The following is an 18408-nucleotide window of genomic DNA, read 5'->3' as shown; positions in this document are numbered from 1 at the left end:
GGTTACCCAATACAAATAATACATATTTTTTCTAGATAATTTTTATGCCTAATCGCTAAGATCATTCACTTGAACATTTTCACGCTCCCTTTTTAAAATTCAGTAACATTAATGAAAATGTGATTTCGGAATTCGAATTGTTTTGATTCGAAACGACGTTTACTTCGTATTTTACGCTTGATTAAATCTTTGCAAACGTCTAAGCTGTTCATCAGTACTCCGCAATCTATTTGTGAAAATACAAAGAAGATTTTCGCCCACTTATGTAACCATATGTCAGGTTAGAAAGTCATGCTCTATTTTGAGCACAAGGAGAATTGACGAATAGACCTTTACCACCCAGACCCTTTCTGATCAATGTCTTTTTGCTGATTCTGTGATTCTACACCAGTTCCCGGAATATTGTCTGACAAGCGGAAAAAAGTGTCTTACTGTTCCTGATATAAATGGACGGAAGCACGATGCTTACACGAGCAACATACATCTTAATTGATAAATGTACAATTGTTCTCGTACGAAAAAGTTATAGCGTTCTTACCAAAATAAAAACAGACTGAAGGACAAACAGGCGTCAAAACTTGCCACATAGACTGCAGTTAAGCAACACACATTAGTAATATTTTTGTAGAAACGTACTTTTGCTAATTGACAATTATCTCAGACTGACAATTATCTCAGACTGACAATTATATAGAACAGTGCTTCCCAACCTTTTCCAGCTCACGGCCCACTTCCCAAAAAAAATTTTTTTGGTGGACCACCGTTTAATATTGCGACAAAACCACAATGAAAAAGAACAAACATTAAGAAAGAACAATAATAACCGCACAAGCAATACTTCTGAAGCCTGAGCTTGCTGATTTTATATGATGAGATCAAGTCGGAGTTCAATTGGGAGACAAGTTCACACGCAATTCAGCATTTAGTGTATCAGTGTTAAGACTGTTTCGTGTCTTCGATTAAGTAGTGTTGTGATGCGACAATTGCAGTTTAAGTGCTGTTATGACGTAACAATTGCAGTTTGTTTGTGTGATAAAGCTTTGTTTAACGTGAAATTTTATGCGACTTTCATAGTAACTAATATTATATTTTAGAGAAATATAGTAAAACTTGAAAGTACGTTCACACGAACTGTGTAACTTTTTGAAGTTTGACAAGCTTCGCGGCCCACGAAAAAGAACGTCGCGGACCACCAGTGGGCCGCGGCCCACCGGTTGGGAAGCGCTGATATAGAAAATATCCCAAAATTTGCGCACAACACTATTGATTCAGTTTGTACAACGCTAAAAACGGACCAACCTAGGAAACATGCCGTTATCAGACTCTTGTAATCAGTGAGCATTATTATTATTATCACCACTCCACATCTATCTTTGGAAAGCAACGTACAATCGCCAAGAAACCTCGAAAATAATTACGAACGAACCCTTCCTTTCACTGGGAGTGGTTCGTCTGCGAATCTCCTATGACGTCACAGGCTTCCTAGCCTGTGTAAATCATCTGTATACCTATTATTATCTTACAAGATTTCCCTTCATGCTAACATTGGCTGGTTATAAAGTTTGCTGATCACTTACCTCCAAAAAAAATTATCAGATTTTTTTCACAAACAAATTTACGTTTTAATTTCTGCTATTTTACTCTTTGATTGTCGCTGAAAGAACTTTAAGTTTATATTTTCTCTGTCTTTATTTATCTGAGTTGTAAACTTAGCTTGTAAAAAGATGGTTGTAAAGTTAGTTTTAAATAACCAATAAAATTAAATTCCAAACTCATATTTAGAGGAAAGTGCGTTATCAGACAACAACAAATTCATATTTACTGCTTTCAGCTGTCCGCTTCGGAAAACTGTAAAGTATTTTTTGTATCTCCAACTTATATATGAAAACAATCACGTACGGTGCCAGCTTCCTTATCACACACGCACCAAGTGTCACTTACGCTGTCGAATCTTTGTCAACTGGCCAACAAGCTTTCTCGTGAACAGTTCTCTCAAAGCTAACCGCTTCCATTAGGACGCAGGACGTGCATTTGACAAGGAAATGAAGCCAAACATCCCACAGATGTGGCAGAGTTGCGGTTTTGATATTTTCCAACTCGCCAAGCAGTTACACTGTTTGCGTAGTCAGTCTGTAGACCCCAAAGTAAAATTTACTTGGAGCCCTCGAAAAACTCAGATATTCATTTTTTTGAGAGTCGAAAATACTACCAGAAAAAAACTACAGCAATTGATCTAAAGTTTTGTTCTAGCATCTACTACAGTGGCAAAATATAATGACCCTAAACCGCTGTCTCATGGAAGGGATATTTCAATATTAAGGCAACTTTTAGCACCAGAGTGTTAGTTACATGTTCGAGTAAATGTTTAATACAAGTTTTATTTGTGAAGCATCTTATTTCTCACGGTTCTCCTTGCACTCTACCGCTTTCTCAGGCTTTATGAATAACGTTTTTCGTACCTACGTCACATTGTGTCCACCAAACCTCTGTGGAATATTTGCACGCACATTTGTCAAATTTGTACAAGCCACTTCCAATAAATATCATTCATATATTTTACTTAGACCATCCCGCAACCCTTGAGACTTGGTTAAATTAATTTTATTGTATAAAATTAACCAGAAAATAAAAACGTAAAAAAATTCACACAGCATGTGCGTGGTACGACACAAAAGCAGATTTTTAAATTTTTTAATAAACATGAAGGGTTTAGATTCTAACGATTTTTACAAACCTATGTGAAAAGGGATTATAACTCGGTCTAGATTATATTGTATCATTACGGGATGAACTATACTACTTTGGCAAACCGTTTGCCATATTATTGTTGTGTTCATTAAAAGTATTAGTTAGTTTCTATTTGCAAAGTGCACCATACGGAACATCTCTCACAGAAAACCTAAATGTTTACAAACAAGTACTGTATTGTATTTTCAATAAACCCAAAATTGTGCTAAATACTCCTAAATTGTAGGGATGAGCCGAGCCAGAACCCGGTACCGAGCATTGCTGTTTTTGATGCTCGGTGCTCGGCCGAGCGGTTGCACAAACTGACCCGAGCACTAAATTTGCATATTCATTCTAATATATGAACCTTTTGATAAAAGGGTAAGAACAATAATGACTGTTTATTTAAATGCGTTATGATTGTGAAAAAACACATACTTCTAGGGTCTGTACAGCTTATTACACCGCTGGTGACGTAAGCAACCTTGGTGACGTAATCGAACTTGTAAAACTGGCTGGGATGGGGAATGTTTGTGACGTCATAATGCACCCGAGCATGCTCCAAACAGAACACTTGCAGTTTTGGCCCATCCCTACTAAATTGTGCCCAAAGAAAAAATTCCAACTAACTTAATTTTGTTACCTCGCAGATGGTCGGCGATCGGTTGGCCGAAGAAGCTAGAGGATCAGATGGAAGCGACTTATGCTTCACTCCAGGAGCTGGAAGAACATTTCCACAAACTCCAACTCGGAGATCAGAACAACTTCCAGGATCGACTCGATACTTTGCAGGTTCGTGTGCGGAAAACTGATACAATGTCGGTCTGAAAACAATCGATTTGTGGGTTCGAATCCCACCACAACCTTGAATTTGCATGTGAGAGCTTGAGTTCGATTTAAAACTTTTCTAGCAGGCCTGGCATACACATTAGGCTAAAATTAAATTAAATTTCACAATTGCCATAGAGTCACACAGACCCTTGAACACAGTAAATGCATTTTAATGCAAACGTTGTTTAAGAGTGACTTTAGAGCTGTATGTTTCTGGAGATTTAAAAAAAAACTACCGTAAATATTTGTTGTGAATTTGATTGAGGTTGATTTCTTAACAGGCCTAGCAAACACATTAAGCTCAATTAAAGTTTCCAATTGCCAGAGAGCCTTGCAGACAGCAAATTCATTTTCATTTAAAGGTTGTTACTGAGTGACTCTCGAACTGTATGTTTCTAAAGACTTCAAAAAGTGGTTTTTTTGGCGAATTTTCCCCCCAATTCTGAAACGTTTCAGAACCAATGCATAAACACCCGCTGTTATCACCAGTGTCAGAAATTCAGATTTTATCTACCACAGATGGTCGTAGCCGGTTTCGCTGCTCACAATGAGATCCTGAAAGCTCATGAAGTCGCCAACGAAGTGAGGCGCATCAACAAACAACTTAAAGAATGTCAACAACTCGCACAAGTTTATAACCAGAGAGAGCGCCTGTTTGGGATGCCCGTTACTAACGTAAGTTTTGGGACTTCGTTGCACTTATACGGGCCTGTTTTACAACTAAAGTATTTGCAAATGAAAATACATCAGCCAATTTATTATTAAAGAAAGTCTTCTAAAATCCTAATGATATACTTTTCACAAATAGTACATAATTATCTGTTTGTTGTTGTTGTTTACAGATAGAATAGAATATTGTCAGGTAGAATACAGACAGAATATTGTCACTTCTGTTCCTGCAAAAAAAAATTTGACAACTTTTTGATGAAACCTAATCTTTATCAGAGTTTATTTCCCATGTATAGTAAACATTTCTGACCTGATTGCAACTAAACCAAACTCAAAGACCAAAATCGCTACACAACCTTACAACGTTGTGAAGCAGAAAACTGCAGGGTTTAATTTGTTGAAAGAAAATGAACGAGTTTCTAAACCGTTTGCAAACAATTTGTCAACATGTGCCTAAAATCACTGTCTGTTCAAAGCTGAGAGCCTACCTCTCAAGTGATTTGATATCACCAAAACTGGTTGGAAATCTAGTTACGTTGTGGTTATATTACTTTCTAATGTTGTTTCTTATTTCTCATTGTTTTGAGGCATTTTTTCGACGATGTGGTTATTCAACCATGACCGTGTCACGTGGGTAGAGGAAAGATCACGTCAAATTTAACAAACTAAAAACAAACAAAGCTGCGCCGAAAACAGATCAAATTTAAATGTCAAATGTGCCATAACGTTAACAATCCGATTTGATTAATGTCCTCAAATATTATCGGGATCTTAAAAACCTCATGACTTTAACATTACTCATACTTATGCAAAACTATAAAAATTCGTAACATTTGATGTGGCTCTCTGGTAATGTTAAAAACTACCGCGTCAAAGGAAAACTATTTGAACGTTGACTTTTACCCTCTACAAAACACGTTCGTAAAATATTTACTGCGAAAGTCAAGGAGTGCGTTATCAAGCAAATGATCGTAGTCTTATCTTTTGCAAACAGTCCGTTTCCGCTCCTTAAACTGATAACCGAAATCCTTTAATCGATTAAAAATCACACTAAACATCTGGTTTTGTTGACTTCACGTTAAAAACACAAACAAATTTATCATTCAGTTTTAATTTTAAACAAACCAAGCTGATAAAATCTAGGCCCAAACACGGGGAGATGGATTTAAAATGATTAAAAGCAAGTCTGTCGTATATGTAGCTCTTGCCCCCTCTGCCAAAACCTTGTAAGATTTCTGTCGCTCCCAATTTTGTGATTCTAGCTAATTTTTTTAATCTCTCAAAATGAATGTAAATTTTCGATTTAATTAAAATTTTATTTGTTTGAGTTTGGGTAAATTTCACACAACTGTCATCTTTTATTATGACTCATCATGTCTTGGTACATTATGTTTAAATGCTTGAATATTGATTTGCCTTATTAATTCATTAAAGTTAACATCGGAATTATTTTCACGGAGTTCGAACCCAGGACGCTCCCGGGGACGAATCCCGATCAGGTTTTTTTATGTCTATATATGGGTCAGGCGCGCCAGACCATTCGGTCAAGGCCCCTACGTTACGTGAGACACCATAGCGCCCTCTGTCGTTTTTTTTCCTTGTGGTGAAATTAACATTTCTATCGTCCGACGAAGTTAAGTTGACGTGGCCTTTCCTCCAACCCCTTCTAATCCTTTCACGTTACTGGTCGTTCATTGGTCGAAATATAAGGTTTAGGCTCTGCCCTAACTTCAAATCTTTTTCGAGCGCTGCTCAGTTTATTCCTACTATGGACAAACAAGGTTCGTTTGTTGGGTGATAATGCCTCCAACAAACGGCTTTGTTCGTCTGTGTATTGTCAGTGACGTCACAGTGCCCGTTCGTTACGTCACGTTCCATTATCGTAGGTCATGTAGTGAATTTAGAATAGACGCAACTAGATTTTAGTTTAGTCGCTTAACTCGTAAACGATTTTTTTCACTTTTCCATTTTCCTGGTTGCTTCAAAATAGACAAAAAAAGTACTACAGTTGGTGTGGCACAGTAGTGTTCTAACTTGCATAGATTTAAAGCAAAGATTTCACCTCAATTATGCTACAAGACCACAGAGCTTTATTCTTATATTTTAACAACAGGTTCAATAGAACATGAGAAAAATATATATGTGTGTTTTGTTCACAGGAAAACCGTAAACGATATTCGTCAACAAAACAATCTTTGTTGTTGTTTTTTCGATTGGCATAAAAATATTGTTAATTTCTATTAGATATATTTTTGCTTTTCATGCTACGCTTAACTTCATCTTTACGTCATCAACCTCATTTCGTCATCAACTAACCATCATCATCTATGACATCAACATCGTGACGTCACAAACACGCGGCATTGTGACGTAACACGTCCGTGTGTGACGCAATGCAGTACGATAAACTGAACAAGCTGGTGAAAGATTTCCAACCTTACCGTGACCTTTGGACGACCACTTCTGATTGGATGAGATGGCACGAGTCATGGATGAATGACCCGCTGACCTCGATTGACCCCGAGCAATTGGAGCGTAGCGTGAATGACAGCTTCCGTGTTCTGCACAAGTGCGCCAAGCAGTTCAAGGAGATTCCTGGTCGGTAGAGCTGGATTTTATTTTTGCTTAGGCCTAATTGATATTGAAAGTTTTATTGTGCATGTACAATTTTGAAACGAAAATGGCACTGTAGAGATTATTTAAAAAAATATTTTATTAAAAAAAAGCTATCAAGTATTATTTGATATTTATATTTTTTGAAATATTTGTCACAAATATTATTTTAATGAACTTATTTTGCATAATTTGACATGGGTGAAAATTTGGAACATTTTTTTAGAAAGTGTTTATGCTAAGACATCGGCAATTGTATTATATGCCGTTGTTGTGATGCAAAGCAATTTAATTAAGAATAACAGTGTTCAAAGACAAAGCGCTGACTTGAATCGGTTTAAACATTACTGCTAAAACAATCAGAAAATGCTGCTTAGTTTTGTTTTTTTCTGACATATTTATGTCTATGGTCACAAAACGCTCGTAATTTTAACCTAACTACTTTTACAAATTTTTCAATTGTGCTGACTCAACATGTCTTGCACAGGCGTCCAGCAGGTGGCGATGCAGATGAAGACACAGGTGGAAGATTTCAAGCCTTTCATCCCACTCATACAGGGACTCCGAAATCCCGGAATGAGAATCAGACATTGGGATCTCTTGTCCAAAGAACTTGGTTTTTCTGTTCAGCCTAAAGTATGTGGTCGACAGGGTGTTGGTTTAAAAACGTTATAACAGGGATTCTTAACCAAGGGTACGTGTACCCCTTGGGGGTTCGAAGCACCAAAGCAGGGGGTACGACAGGCAGTGTGAAATTATGCGCTAGTTAGACATATTTGTGAAGAATGCATAACAAGTTACTTTGTTATGTATCTTTGACTGAGTTGAATTGACTGATTGTTGGTGTGCTGTAAATATTGCTGAACTTACAAGACTGTTTTAATGCATGCATTCAACACCTAAGTTTCATAAAAGCTTAAAGGGTACAAGCGCTAAAAAGGTTAAGAAACACTGCGTTATAATGTGATAAACCAAATCAACTTTTGAAATTACCAAAAGGTTATCGTAGATCAAACTTTCGTTTATAAGTTTAAAAAATAAAAGCAGATTTAGCAACCTTTGTTTAATCAACGGTTTCAGTAAAAAGTTTGTATTTTTTCGTTTACTGACATAACTTTAAAATATGCTTAAAAATAGGATGAACCAACTCATTACCATAATTGAAGACCCAATTAACCGCCTAAAATTTGCCCAAAACTTATTGAATAAAAGTTAAAAATTTAAAAACCAACAATACAATTTCAAACGTCCTTATCTTTTTTTAATATCACCCCATTTTGGATTATTGTGATCTCGGGAAAAAAGATTCAAAAATTGTTAGTCAATACACGTCTAAGCGATATGTTATCTCTTATTTTCAATTTTTGAGGTTGCGTATTTAATACAAATCTTGCTCAGGCGACTTTGACCTTCAGCAAATGTTTGGAAATGAATTTAGCTGAGCACATTGACAAGATTGCTAAGGTTGCCGAAGTAGCTGGGAAGGAGTTTAGCATTGAACAAGCTCTTGACAAGATGGAGAAGGAATGGGAGCCTATTAACTTTGAGGTGATCTTGTTGTACTTTGAGTTGTGATTTCTAGCTTGTAACTAACTCCCCTTACTTTATCAACTGTCCTCTGCTCTACAAGCAATTGCTTTGTTGAATTGCTTATCTTATCGTCACTACGGTGATGACACACTTCCCAACACGATCGTTTTTGAAACGAAAAATAGTTACACTTTAATAAAACATTGATAAGACTGTAGTTTAAAAGGCCAAAAGCAAAATAATTACTTGTCTATCGTTTTTACGCGATGCTTGTTTCGCACCTTTTTGTCAATCGTTTATAAGACTTAACTGGATATAAACGGATGTAACTGATGTGGCCCCACATATCACTGATGATGGCGTGAGCATTTGCCGAAATGTGTACATAATAAAGCATGTCGCATTTTACGTCTATTTGAGCCATTATATTCGTTAGTTAATGAAATATACGTTTCGATGTCAAGTAAACTTAATTGACGAATAGAAAAACCTGAACGTCTGTCGTCAATGGCAACCGTCGACAAGACAACATAAGCTTTTGTTTGAAACGAATAATTTCTCTTCAAAAAACAGGTGAAAGCTTACAAGGAAACCGGAACTTACATTATCAAGTCACCGGAAGAGGCATCACAATTACTGGACGATCACATTGTGATGACACAAACGATGTCGTTCTCCCCTTACAAGAAACCCTTCGAAGAGCGAATCAGCACTTGGGAGGGAAAGCTGAGTATGACTCAGGTGAGAATGTGGACGTTGATCTCAAATTACGAGTCCAGCAACGGTGCTAGTCATTCGACTTTCGACGGGCTTACCACTGAGCCTGTGTAGCTCATTTGGTGAAGCGCGAGTCCCCGAAAGACTTCTGTCGTGGGTTCGAATCCCACCGCAGGCTAGATTTTTTTCTGGCCTACGCCTTACCTTGTGGTAAATGCTCGGTGGCCGGCTGATTCGGTATGACACCTTCAATAGGCCTAGCGTACTATGATCTGGACTCAGTTGTAAGAAGAACGGGGCACATTTTTCATTGAAATATATTGTTCCTTCAGGGCCTCGATGTTTCTACGTGAAGTAAATATTAAAAAGCAGTTATCTACAATGTTCGTATATTTACACTTGTTCTCATCCATTAGGACGTGTTGGATGAGTGGTTGGTGTGCCAGAGATCGTGGTTATACTTGGAGCCGATCTTCAGTTCGGAGGACATCAACCGGCAGCTCCCGGTGGAAGGGAAGAGATATCAGACCATGGAGAGAATGTGGAGGAAAATTATGAAGAACGCAAATGACAACACACAGGTTTGGGGAATTATGTAGTTTAGTTACAAATTTTAAAGGCGAAAACAATATCGTTTGGTAAAACGCCTTCAACAGGCCTGGTGTACTGTGATTTACATATGAGTGTGCCGTGATCGCTGGTCTACATAGACGCTTCAGGCTGATCCCAGTTATGAATTTATGTTCATCTTAAGTCTAAGATAGTTTCAGCAAGTTGTGAAGCTTTTTCAATGTTGAGATTTTTCGGTTTATTTTGGCGTTGTGAATTTGCAGTCTGTTTGCAAATTAAACTGTTCCGTTTAAATTTGACTTGCGAATGATACCTTTCAAACGAGGTTACTAAAAAATGTATTGTTTGTAATTTGGGGTATCGTTTCAGGTGATTTCCCTGTGTTCCGACTCCCGTCTTCTGGAGAGCTTGAAGGAGTGCAACAAACTTCTGGAGCAAGTACAGAAGGGACTGAGCGAGTATTTGGAAACCAAGAGATCCGCTTTCCCCAGGTAAGCATGGAGATAGCTCGGCAATTGCTATTAAAAAATTTGCACCCACTTCTTTACACTGGATTGCTTGTAAAAACAATAACTATTTTTCACAGATATTAAATCGTTGTTGAAGTCAACTCACTTAAAACGGAAACATTTCATATTTACGAATTCGATGCACTCATTGCTTGACACAATATATATTTACTTAAAATTGTATAGTTATTCTCATTTTCTGCAAACTCAATGTAATTGCTATTGCTGAAATTTATTTTAACTTAAACTAAGATAGTTTACGTTTTTACTGGATATTATTTGATTTTCCAAGCACGCTTGTTGGAGCACAACACGTTATCAGCCTCTTGTGTTATTTTTATTCTCAAATTTATTCCTTTCCTCAGATTTTACTTTTTATCGGACGACGAACTTCTTGAGATTTTGTCTCAAACCAAAGATCCGACCGCTGTGCAACCTCATCTAAGAAAATGCTTCGAGAATGTTTTCAAGGTGCGAATTTTCTCTATAATCCTCCAACTTGCAGAGAATCTATCAAAGGGCTAATATGCAAATCGAAACAACGATTGCTAGCTCCAAAGTGCTTTGGTATTTCTACTGTGCTCAAACTGCTGCAAAGATAACGTTCTTTGAGTATCTTTTTTGCACAATAAATAGACTTGCGGCACGAAACTGTTTAGAATGTGTTTTTAATCGTAAAAAGTGACAAAATGTTGAATAATTTTTTTTACATAAAAGAAATCTGAAAAGGAAAAAAATCCCAAGGTTTTGTGTGTGTAAGAGCAACGCAAATACCATTACATTACGCCGATTTCGCGTTGTTCTACCTCTTACACGTTTCTAACATGACTCGGACATGGCGCCGCTGCTCAATAAAGTTTCGACCGCTCCAACATACCCTTATGTGCCATGATGACATTATTTTGGCTATTGTGTTTCGACAAGATAGCTTACAACGAGTTCCAATACCTAAATACATTATTGTTGTTTGTGGATTATGACGTCACAAGACTCATTGTTTTCTCACAGATCAATTTCGAGTCTGACATGAAGATGACTGAGATGATTTCGGGCGAGGGGGAGCACGTGCAGTTTTCTGAAGATCTTTACCCGACAGGAAACGTTGAAGATTGGCTGGGCGAAGTAGAGAGAGTAATGATGCAATCAGTGAGGAATCAGTGCGATAAAGCGGTGATCGATTACATGGAGACTAAACGAACGGAATGGGTGCTTAACTGGCCAGGTGAAATCTTTATTTTTGTCTTCATTTTCGGTTTGATAATTATTTAAATTTTTTTAAAAATAGTCTCCACCATTTAATCGAGAAAACTCTATCTACAAAAAAATGTAACATTTCTTCTGATTTGTCAGTCTCTTTTTTTTTGTTTTTACGTTATCCACCATTTTATCCGGAAAACTTTATGTAAGAAAAATATGCCAACGTATTCTTGTGACTTGCAAGCAATGGTTTAGTTTCACGTTTTTCACCATTTAACGCCTAAACCTTATTTAAGAAAAGTATTCCCGTTATTGCTAATAAACCCATAATAATTATTGATTTCTACTTTTGCAACACCAGTCGTAATTCCAGAGTCAAATGTGTCAACTTATAATATGTGCTTTGCGATATATTATTTCCTTATTCAAATAGAATATTATAAACGTTCAAAGTTATTAATACACATAATCATAAAACAAAAACAAAGAATTTAACCAAACAATAACTGAACTTAATAGGTTGGGTGAGAGGTCAACCAAGTTGCCACGTCTACAACACCAGCACTCAATTGTTAACATAATAAACTTAATTAAGAAACAAAGTTAACAAAAATATTTTCCAATATATCCCCAGGTCAAGTGGTAATCGCAGTTTCCCAAGTTTACTGGGCGAAATACGTGGAAGAGGCGATTGAAGCTGGGAAGCTGCCTGAACTCCATGAGAGGTTGATTCAGATGCTGAACGATCTTGTTGAGTTGGTCCGAGGAAAACTCACAGCACTTCAACGTATGATGATGTCAGCGCTGATCGTTATAGAGGTAAGTGACGTGGCTTATTATGATCGGTTGGTCAGTTTTGTGGAGTAACCTTTATTGCAGTTGTATCATGATAAAAGTGCTCTAAACTAGCTCATGTAAGTTGTAAATATCAAAAAAGTTTTTTTCCCTATATTTATTATTCAAAAAATATGTACTTGTAAAGTAAATTATAAGTCTAAAAATAAAACTGAAATAGACTAGAAAGAAACACCTCTGAAAAAACCCTAATATTAACAATAACAGCTTATGTCTGTTAACACATGCACAAAATTATACATAAAATAAATAAAAGAACGAATAAGTTCAGTGAATGCAATCTCAACATTAGTAGTGATTGAAAACTGTAAATAAGACACAATTTAGTAACAACGGTCGTGACAATTCTATTTAGGACGTTAAACAACCTATAGTTAACTCAGACAGTGTAAAGGACGTTTGAGCATCGTTGCGGCATTTCATAACCTCATGTATGTGTTCTATCTACAGGTCCATGCCAGAGACGTGGTGGGGAATTTGTGTGACGAAAAAGTTGAAACTGTTAACGATTTCGAATGGATCAGTCAACTGAGGTGAACAAAAGATAAATTCCTGGTTGCTAATCACAGTACGCCAGACCTGTATTGAAGGCGTTGTACCGAATCAGCTGGTCTCCCAAGCATTCCCATATAGCGAGGCACAGGCTAGAAAAATCTAGACTCCGGTGGGATTCAAACCCACGATAGGAGTCTTTCCGGGACTCGCGCTCTACCAGTCGGACAAATTTCTGGTTGCCTGTCGGACAATTTTTGTTGTGATTTGCGTCAGCCCATACAATGAAACGAAGAGTAGGCGAGACAGAGTTACATCGTATTAAATGTGGTCTTCCTAGCTTCACCATGCTACAAGATGTCGATGCATGAGATTTGAACACTTTACCTGTGTCCTATAATAACCTGAGCAAAATTGCGACCTGTTATACCCAATTGAAGTGTTTTTTTTTAATGTTTATGTTGTATTTTCAGATACTATTGGACGAAGAACAATCTTTTTGTGCGAGCTGTGAACGCAGAGTTTCCTTATGGATACGAATATTTGGGAAACACTGGTCGACTTGTCATCACTCCACTAACTGATCGGTGAGTTGAAATATTTTTTTATTTATTGACTTTGCGGAATAAAATGAACCCAGTAGTTTTGTCAAAGCAGTCTTTTGATTAATACATTCGATCGTGAGAACAGCTAGTTTAAGTCCAAAAAAACAGATCTTTATTTCATGAAACATAACCGATTGTAAGATTTTACATTAGATGTTTCATGATTATGATCTTATGGTTTTACCCCAGCTGTGTCATATTGACAATCATATGATTTTTTTATGTTTGCGATCCCGTGATTATACATCAAATGAACCCACGTTTTTTTACCAGATGTTTACATATTCATGAGTATTTGGTGCTAGATGTTTCATGATAATATAATTTTTCACAAGATGTATCATATTCACGATCATATGATTCTGTTTCACCAGATGTTACCTCACATTGACGGGAGCCCTTCATCTCAAGTTCGGGGGAGCCCCCGCTGGACCAGCAGGAACTGGAAAAACTGAAACCACGAAAGATCTTGGCAAAGCGCTGGCGATTCAGACTGTCGTGTTCAACTGTAGTGACCAGCTCGACTTCATGGCCATGGGAAAGTTCTTCAAGGGTTTGGCGAGTTCAGGAGCATGGGCTTGCTTTGATGAGTTCAACCGGATTGATATTGAGGTGGGTTGTACTAGGGATTGTCATTTGAGACACTTTTTCTAATCCTGGGATTTAGGGAAAAGATTTGTATTTTCCAGGATCTCTGTTTTTGAAGCATTAATATTGTTAATGAAGAATTGCCAAAAATGTAATTTTTCTCTCAAGTCACCAATTGCCAAATGACCAATGTTAATTACAAATAAAAAGAAATGAGTTTTTTTGTCTGAAACCCAGAAGCATTCATCAAAAGAGCCACAGCTGGCTTGTGAGCCATTGGTTACCGAACCCTGGTTTAAAGTTTTTTTGGTTGGCCTTGTTGGTCAAGCATCAGCAAAATAGTACTAATCAAAGTATATATGTGTAGTTTTGAAATTATACTCATTGCATTTTGTATTACAATTTAGTTTAAAATTTAAATTCCAATCAAAAATTTTAACAAATTTAATTAAAAACCTATCTGCCAGAAACCTGTACATTTTAGAAGTTGCAATAAATGCATTTAGTTTAGATATTTTACCAGAATGTTATTAATCAACCGATCTCTTCTCCAGGTGTTATCAGTCGTGGCGCAGCAGATTGCAACAATCCAGAACGCTCAGAGCGCAAGATTGGATAGATTCATGTTTGAAGGAGTAGAGATTTCGTTGAAAACTTCTTGCGCCGTGTTCATCACCATGAACCCTGGATACGCCGGAAGGACAGAACTTCCGGATAATCTAAAAGTAAGTCGAATATGCAAGACTTTGACCGCTAAAAATAAATACTGGTATAAATTAGCATGAGAATGCTAAAGTAAAAACTAAATGGAAAGAAAAATACGTTTTGACATGTATTATGTGAATTGATTTTAATCGTTGGTGGTTAAACACAATACAAACATATACAATAGTCACCACACATTTTAATAATATTATAAGTAGCCCTGCATCCGCTTGAACTATGTCTGTCATCTAAGCCAAAAAACAAAAACATTTTAATCTTGTCTTGAAGTTCAACGTTTTCAGCTTATTAGGGGCTACATTATGGGGCTCAGTATTAGATTTTTTATCCAAAATCATTTCACTTCTACACAGGCCTTGTTCCGACCAGTGGCGATGATGGTGCCCGACTACGCTATGATTGCAGAAATTTCTCTCTACAGTTTTGGGTTCAGCAATGCCAAGGTACGTAGTGGCCTTTTCTAGTTTGTATCTATGATTTAAGTTTTAGAAACACCATAGTAAAATGTTGGAAATATGACAATTTTTCTATATTACTCGATATGTATAAAGTATTTATTTGTAAGCTGCATGTTGTAGTGTTACAAACTTAATGTTCACGTGCAACAGAAAATTGAACGCAAGTTCTATCATTAATATTCATTGCGGTTGAAAAAAATCGTCATGACATTGAAAATGTGTAAGAAGACCTTACCTATAAGTCACACAAACAGTCCAGAAAAAAAATTACACCAAAAATTAACTTGTACTGAAAGGCACAATGTACTAACATTGGGGCATAAATCTTTTGTATTGCGTTGCTTAAAATTGCTTCTTTGAATCCCAGCATCTTGCAAAGAAGATCGTGACAACGTTCAAACTGTCATCGGAACAACTCAGCTCACAGGATCACTACGATTTCGGCATGAGAGCTGTTAAGACCGTCATATCAGCAGCTGGTAAGCTTAGATCATTAGTAGCCACTTCAGTACATGGGCAGGGACATGCTTGTATTATCTTGTGGTTTTTATAGGAACTGAAGATGCCATTAGGCGAAATATATATATTCCATTTAATTCATTGACGGATTTCGTAATTTGGAAAATGCTTTCCATTCTTAGTTGTTTTGTACATGCAAGTTTCTTTGGTTGCTTTTTTCGCAGTAAGGTGATCCCCAAACTAGAGATTAATAAAAGTCAATAAAAATAAACTGCATTATACTTCTGTCGTGGCTTAGTTACAAACCTCTATCGAACTGGCACCCGGCTGTTGGCATGTACAAATGGCGTTTGTACTACAGTATTGCTGAAAAAAAAATAACACACGTACTTCAAATCTAAAAGATATAAACGAAAACATTAATAAAACTATACTTTTGCAACCTTATAAAATACCTCATCATAAATATATATCGTCTTCTAGGCAACCTGAAGCGGGAACATCCGGACATGGATGAGGAGGTGATCTGCCTCCGTGCCATCCGGGATGTGAATGTTCCCAAATTCCTTCTGGACGATCTCAAGCTCTTCCGCGGTATAGTGTCTGATCTCTTCCCAAAGATCAAAGAAGAGGCGATCGACTACGGAGCTCTCATGGACTCTATCAAGGACTCCTGTCCAAAGGTCGGAGTTCAAGAGGTCGACGGGTTCGTCACCAAATGTATTCAGCTGTACGAGACAACGATTGTCCGCCACGGACTTATGTTGGTTGGGCCGACGTGTTCAGGCAAGACCAAGTGCTATAACGTACTCGGTAAAGCTCTGACACAACTGAGAGGTCAGCCTTCTATCAGCGGAGGAACGTATGAAGCCGTACATGTAAGTGTTTCAACAATCTGTGGTTTATTTGAATTTAAACAAAGACTGCTACAGGGTTCCCGCGGGTATGGAAAACCTGGAAAGGTTATGGAATTTAAATTTGTGTTATTAAGGCCTGGAAAAGTTTTGAAAAAGCCAACTTTTGCAAAAGTCCTTGAAAAAGTATGGAATTAGGCTCCTGAAAATGCCAGATAGAGATATATTACGTAACGTTTGTATATTCGTTGCAAATATGGTAAATTGGCTGCATATACCAAAGCCTGTTTTCTAGTTTTACTATGGGAATTGCTCGATTTTTTTCGGTTAAGGTTATGGAAATTCGGGGTTTTTTTTGGAAAAGTTTTGGAAAAGTCATGGAATTTATAAACAAACATTTCGCGGGAACCCTGCTGCTAGAAAATTTCTAATTGCTTGCTTATAGACAGCGGTTCTGCTGTTTAAGCAAAATATGTATTTCTTCACAAGGGTAGATTACGATAAATTCATATGTCGCTTTAAATTGCATGTTAAAATGTACTTTAAAAAAATTCCCTCAACTACTGTGGAAAAATCAAATTATTTAAATCCAAAAAAATAATAATAAAGAAGCATAATATTTGTGGACATTAACATGTCTACTATTAGTGGGACAGATTCTGTGCATAGCATTTGTATTGACCTAATTTAAAATATTGTGTTTTAGCAAATCAGTTCAGTTTTATATAATCAGTAGAAATGCATTGAGGCATTACATGATAAGTAAACTGCTGACAGTACACACTGTTTCAACCTATAATGTCTCAACAGTGTCGGCTAGTGTATAGCCATGTTTACTCTGTTACTCTAACAAACTACAATGCCGTTAGATGTCTACACTAGCCAATACGACCAATCTCTTGTCACCAGCTGCACTGATGAGACCATATCAATCAAAACATTTGGCAGATTACTTAGCTGTTTCAATAAACTTTGTTGTTTAATTCGTGTTTTTTACATTTCAGGTTAGCGTGCTAAACCCGAAGTCAATCACCATGGGTCAGTTGTACGGTGAATTTGACGCAATGACTCACGAATGGACGGACGGAATCCTGTCAACCCTGATTAGACAAGGCGTGGCTTCTACAGACATCGACAAACGATGGTGGGTCGAACTTTAAATATGTTTGTAGCATGTTATTGTGTTGAGTTGAGTTTATTTTGCTTGGTGAAAGACAACGTAACAACACAATTGCGCTAAAACATGTATTGTTACATTATTGCTAATATTGTACTATCTGGAAAATAGTTTTCGTGTGTTATGGTTTCAGTGTTTTTTAACCACGTTTTGTTCCTCACTTTTTTAGTAAAACAAAGTTTAACAAATATGTCGTTCAACAAAGTTTGTTTATAAAAGTACCGAGCCAATACATGATAAATAAGCTGCTGACAGTGCACGCTGTTTCGATCTGTAAGAGCTTATCAGTGCAGCTGGTTACAAGATATTAACCAAGTGAGCTAATGTAGCTAACCTTACAGCACTCTAGTTAGTATATTTTTCTTCAAATTCTGATAGTTATTCAGGCTTACTGTAACTTTTGGCCCTCGCTCACCCACGACATATGCCCCATTTGTGACTTAATTTCATCTTGGAAAAAAATATACATTTCTAGTTCGGCTTTTGTTTAAAAATACTTTCCTGGATTCGTAGCCCGACATACGGCAGTTTACAGCTCCAAATTAATAATATGTTTTTATGTTTTACTTTCTCTTTATGTGATTTCTTACGTATCTTCAGGTACATGTTCGACGGACCGGTTGATGCCGTTTGGATCGAAAACATGAACACTGTGTTGGACGACAACAAAAAATTGTGTTTGAGCAGTGGAGAAATCATCAAACTCACTGCTCACATGACCATGATGTTTGAGGTATATGAAATCTCAATGCTTAAACTCACAGTAATATAAGATTTAGTTTAGCTTGATCTAAGCAAAATTGTTTTTTATGTTTTTTTTTTTGACAATAAAAC

General features: G+C 36.9%; 1 protein-coding gene across 2 annotated transcripts in view; it reads left to right on the top strand.

The window, feature by feature from the left end:
* Positions 1–18408, top strand: part of LOC145202725 (dynein axonemal heavy chain 1-like) — a 78167-nt gene that overhangs the window by 27623 nt on the left and 32136 nt on the right. For both annotated transcript variants that reach the window (XM_080075767.1, XM_080075766.1), the window contains exons 18-37: positions 3378–3519; positions 4078–4233; positions 6627–6825; positions 7328–7476; positions 8239–8388; positions 8944–9111; positions 9504–9668; positions 10027–10148; positions 10532–10637; positions 11175–11388; positions 11998–12182; positions 12669–12751; positions 13184–13297; positions 13690–13927; positions 14458–14628; positions 14980–15069; positions 15452–15563; positions 16027–16421; positions 17402–17541; positions 18175–18307. In XM_080075767.1, the coding sequence (XP_079931893.1) occupies positions 3378–3519; positions 4078–4233; positions 6627–6825; positions 7328–7476; positions 8239–8388; positions 8944–9111; positions 9504–9668; positions 10027–10148; positions 10532–10637; positions 11175–11388; positions 11998–12182; positions 12669–12751; positions 13184–13297; positions 13690–13927; positions 14458–14628; positions 14980–15069; positions 15452–15563; positions 16027–16421; positions 17402–17541; positions 18175–18307 (3232 nt within the window). The remainder of the gene's footprint in view (positions 1–3377; positions 3520–4077; positions 4234–6626; positions 6826–7327; positions 7477–8238; positions 8389–8943; positions 9112–9503; positions 9669–10026; positions 10149–10531; positions 10638–11174; positions 11389–11997; positions 12183–12668; positions 12752–13183; positions 13298–13689; positions 13928–14457; positions 14629–14979; positions 15070–15451; positions 15564–16026; positions 16422–17401; positions 17542–18174; positions 18308–18408) is intronic.

This window comes from Phallusia mammillata, chromosome 7 (genome assembly GCF_965637545.1).
Source record: "Phallusia mammillata chromosome 7, kaPhaMamm4.hap1.1, whole genome shotgun sequence".
Taxonomy (NCBI): Eukaryota; Metazoa; Chordata; class Ascidiacea; order Phlebobranchia; family Ascidiidae; genus Phallusia; species Phallusia mammillata.
This window is presented reverse-complemented; position numbering and strand designations above follow the sequence as displayed.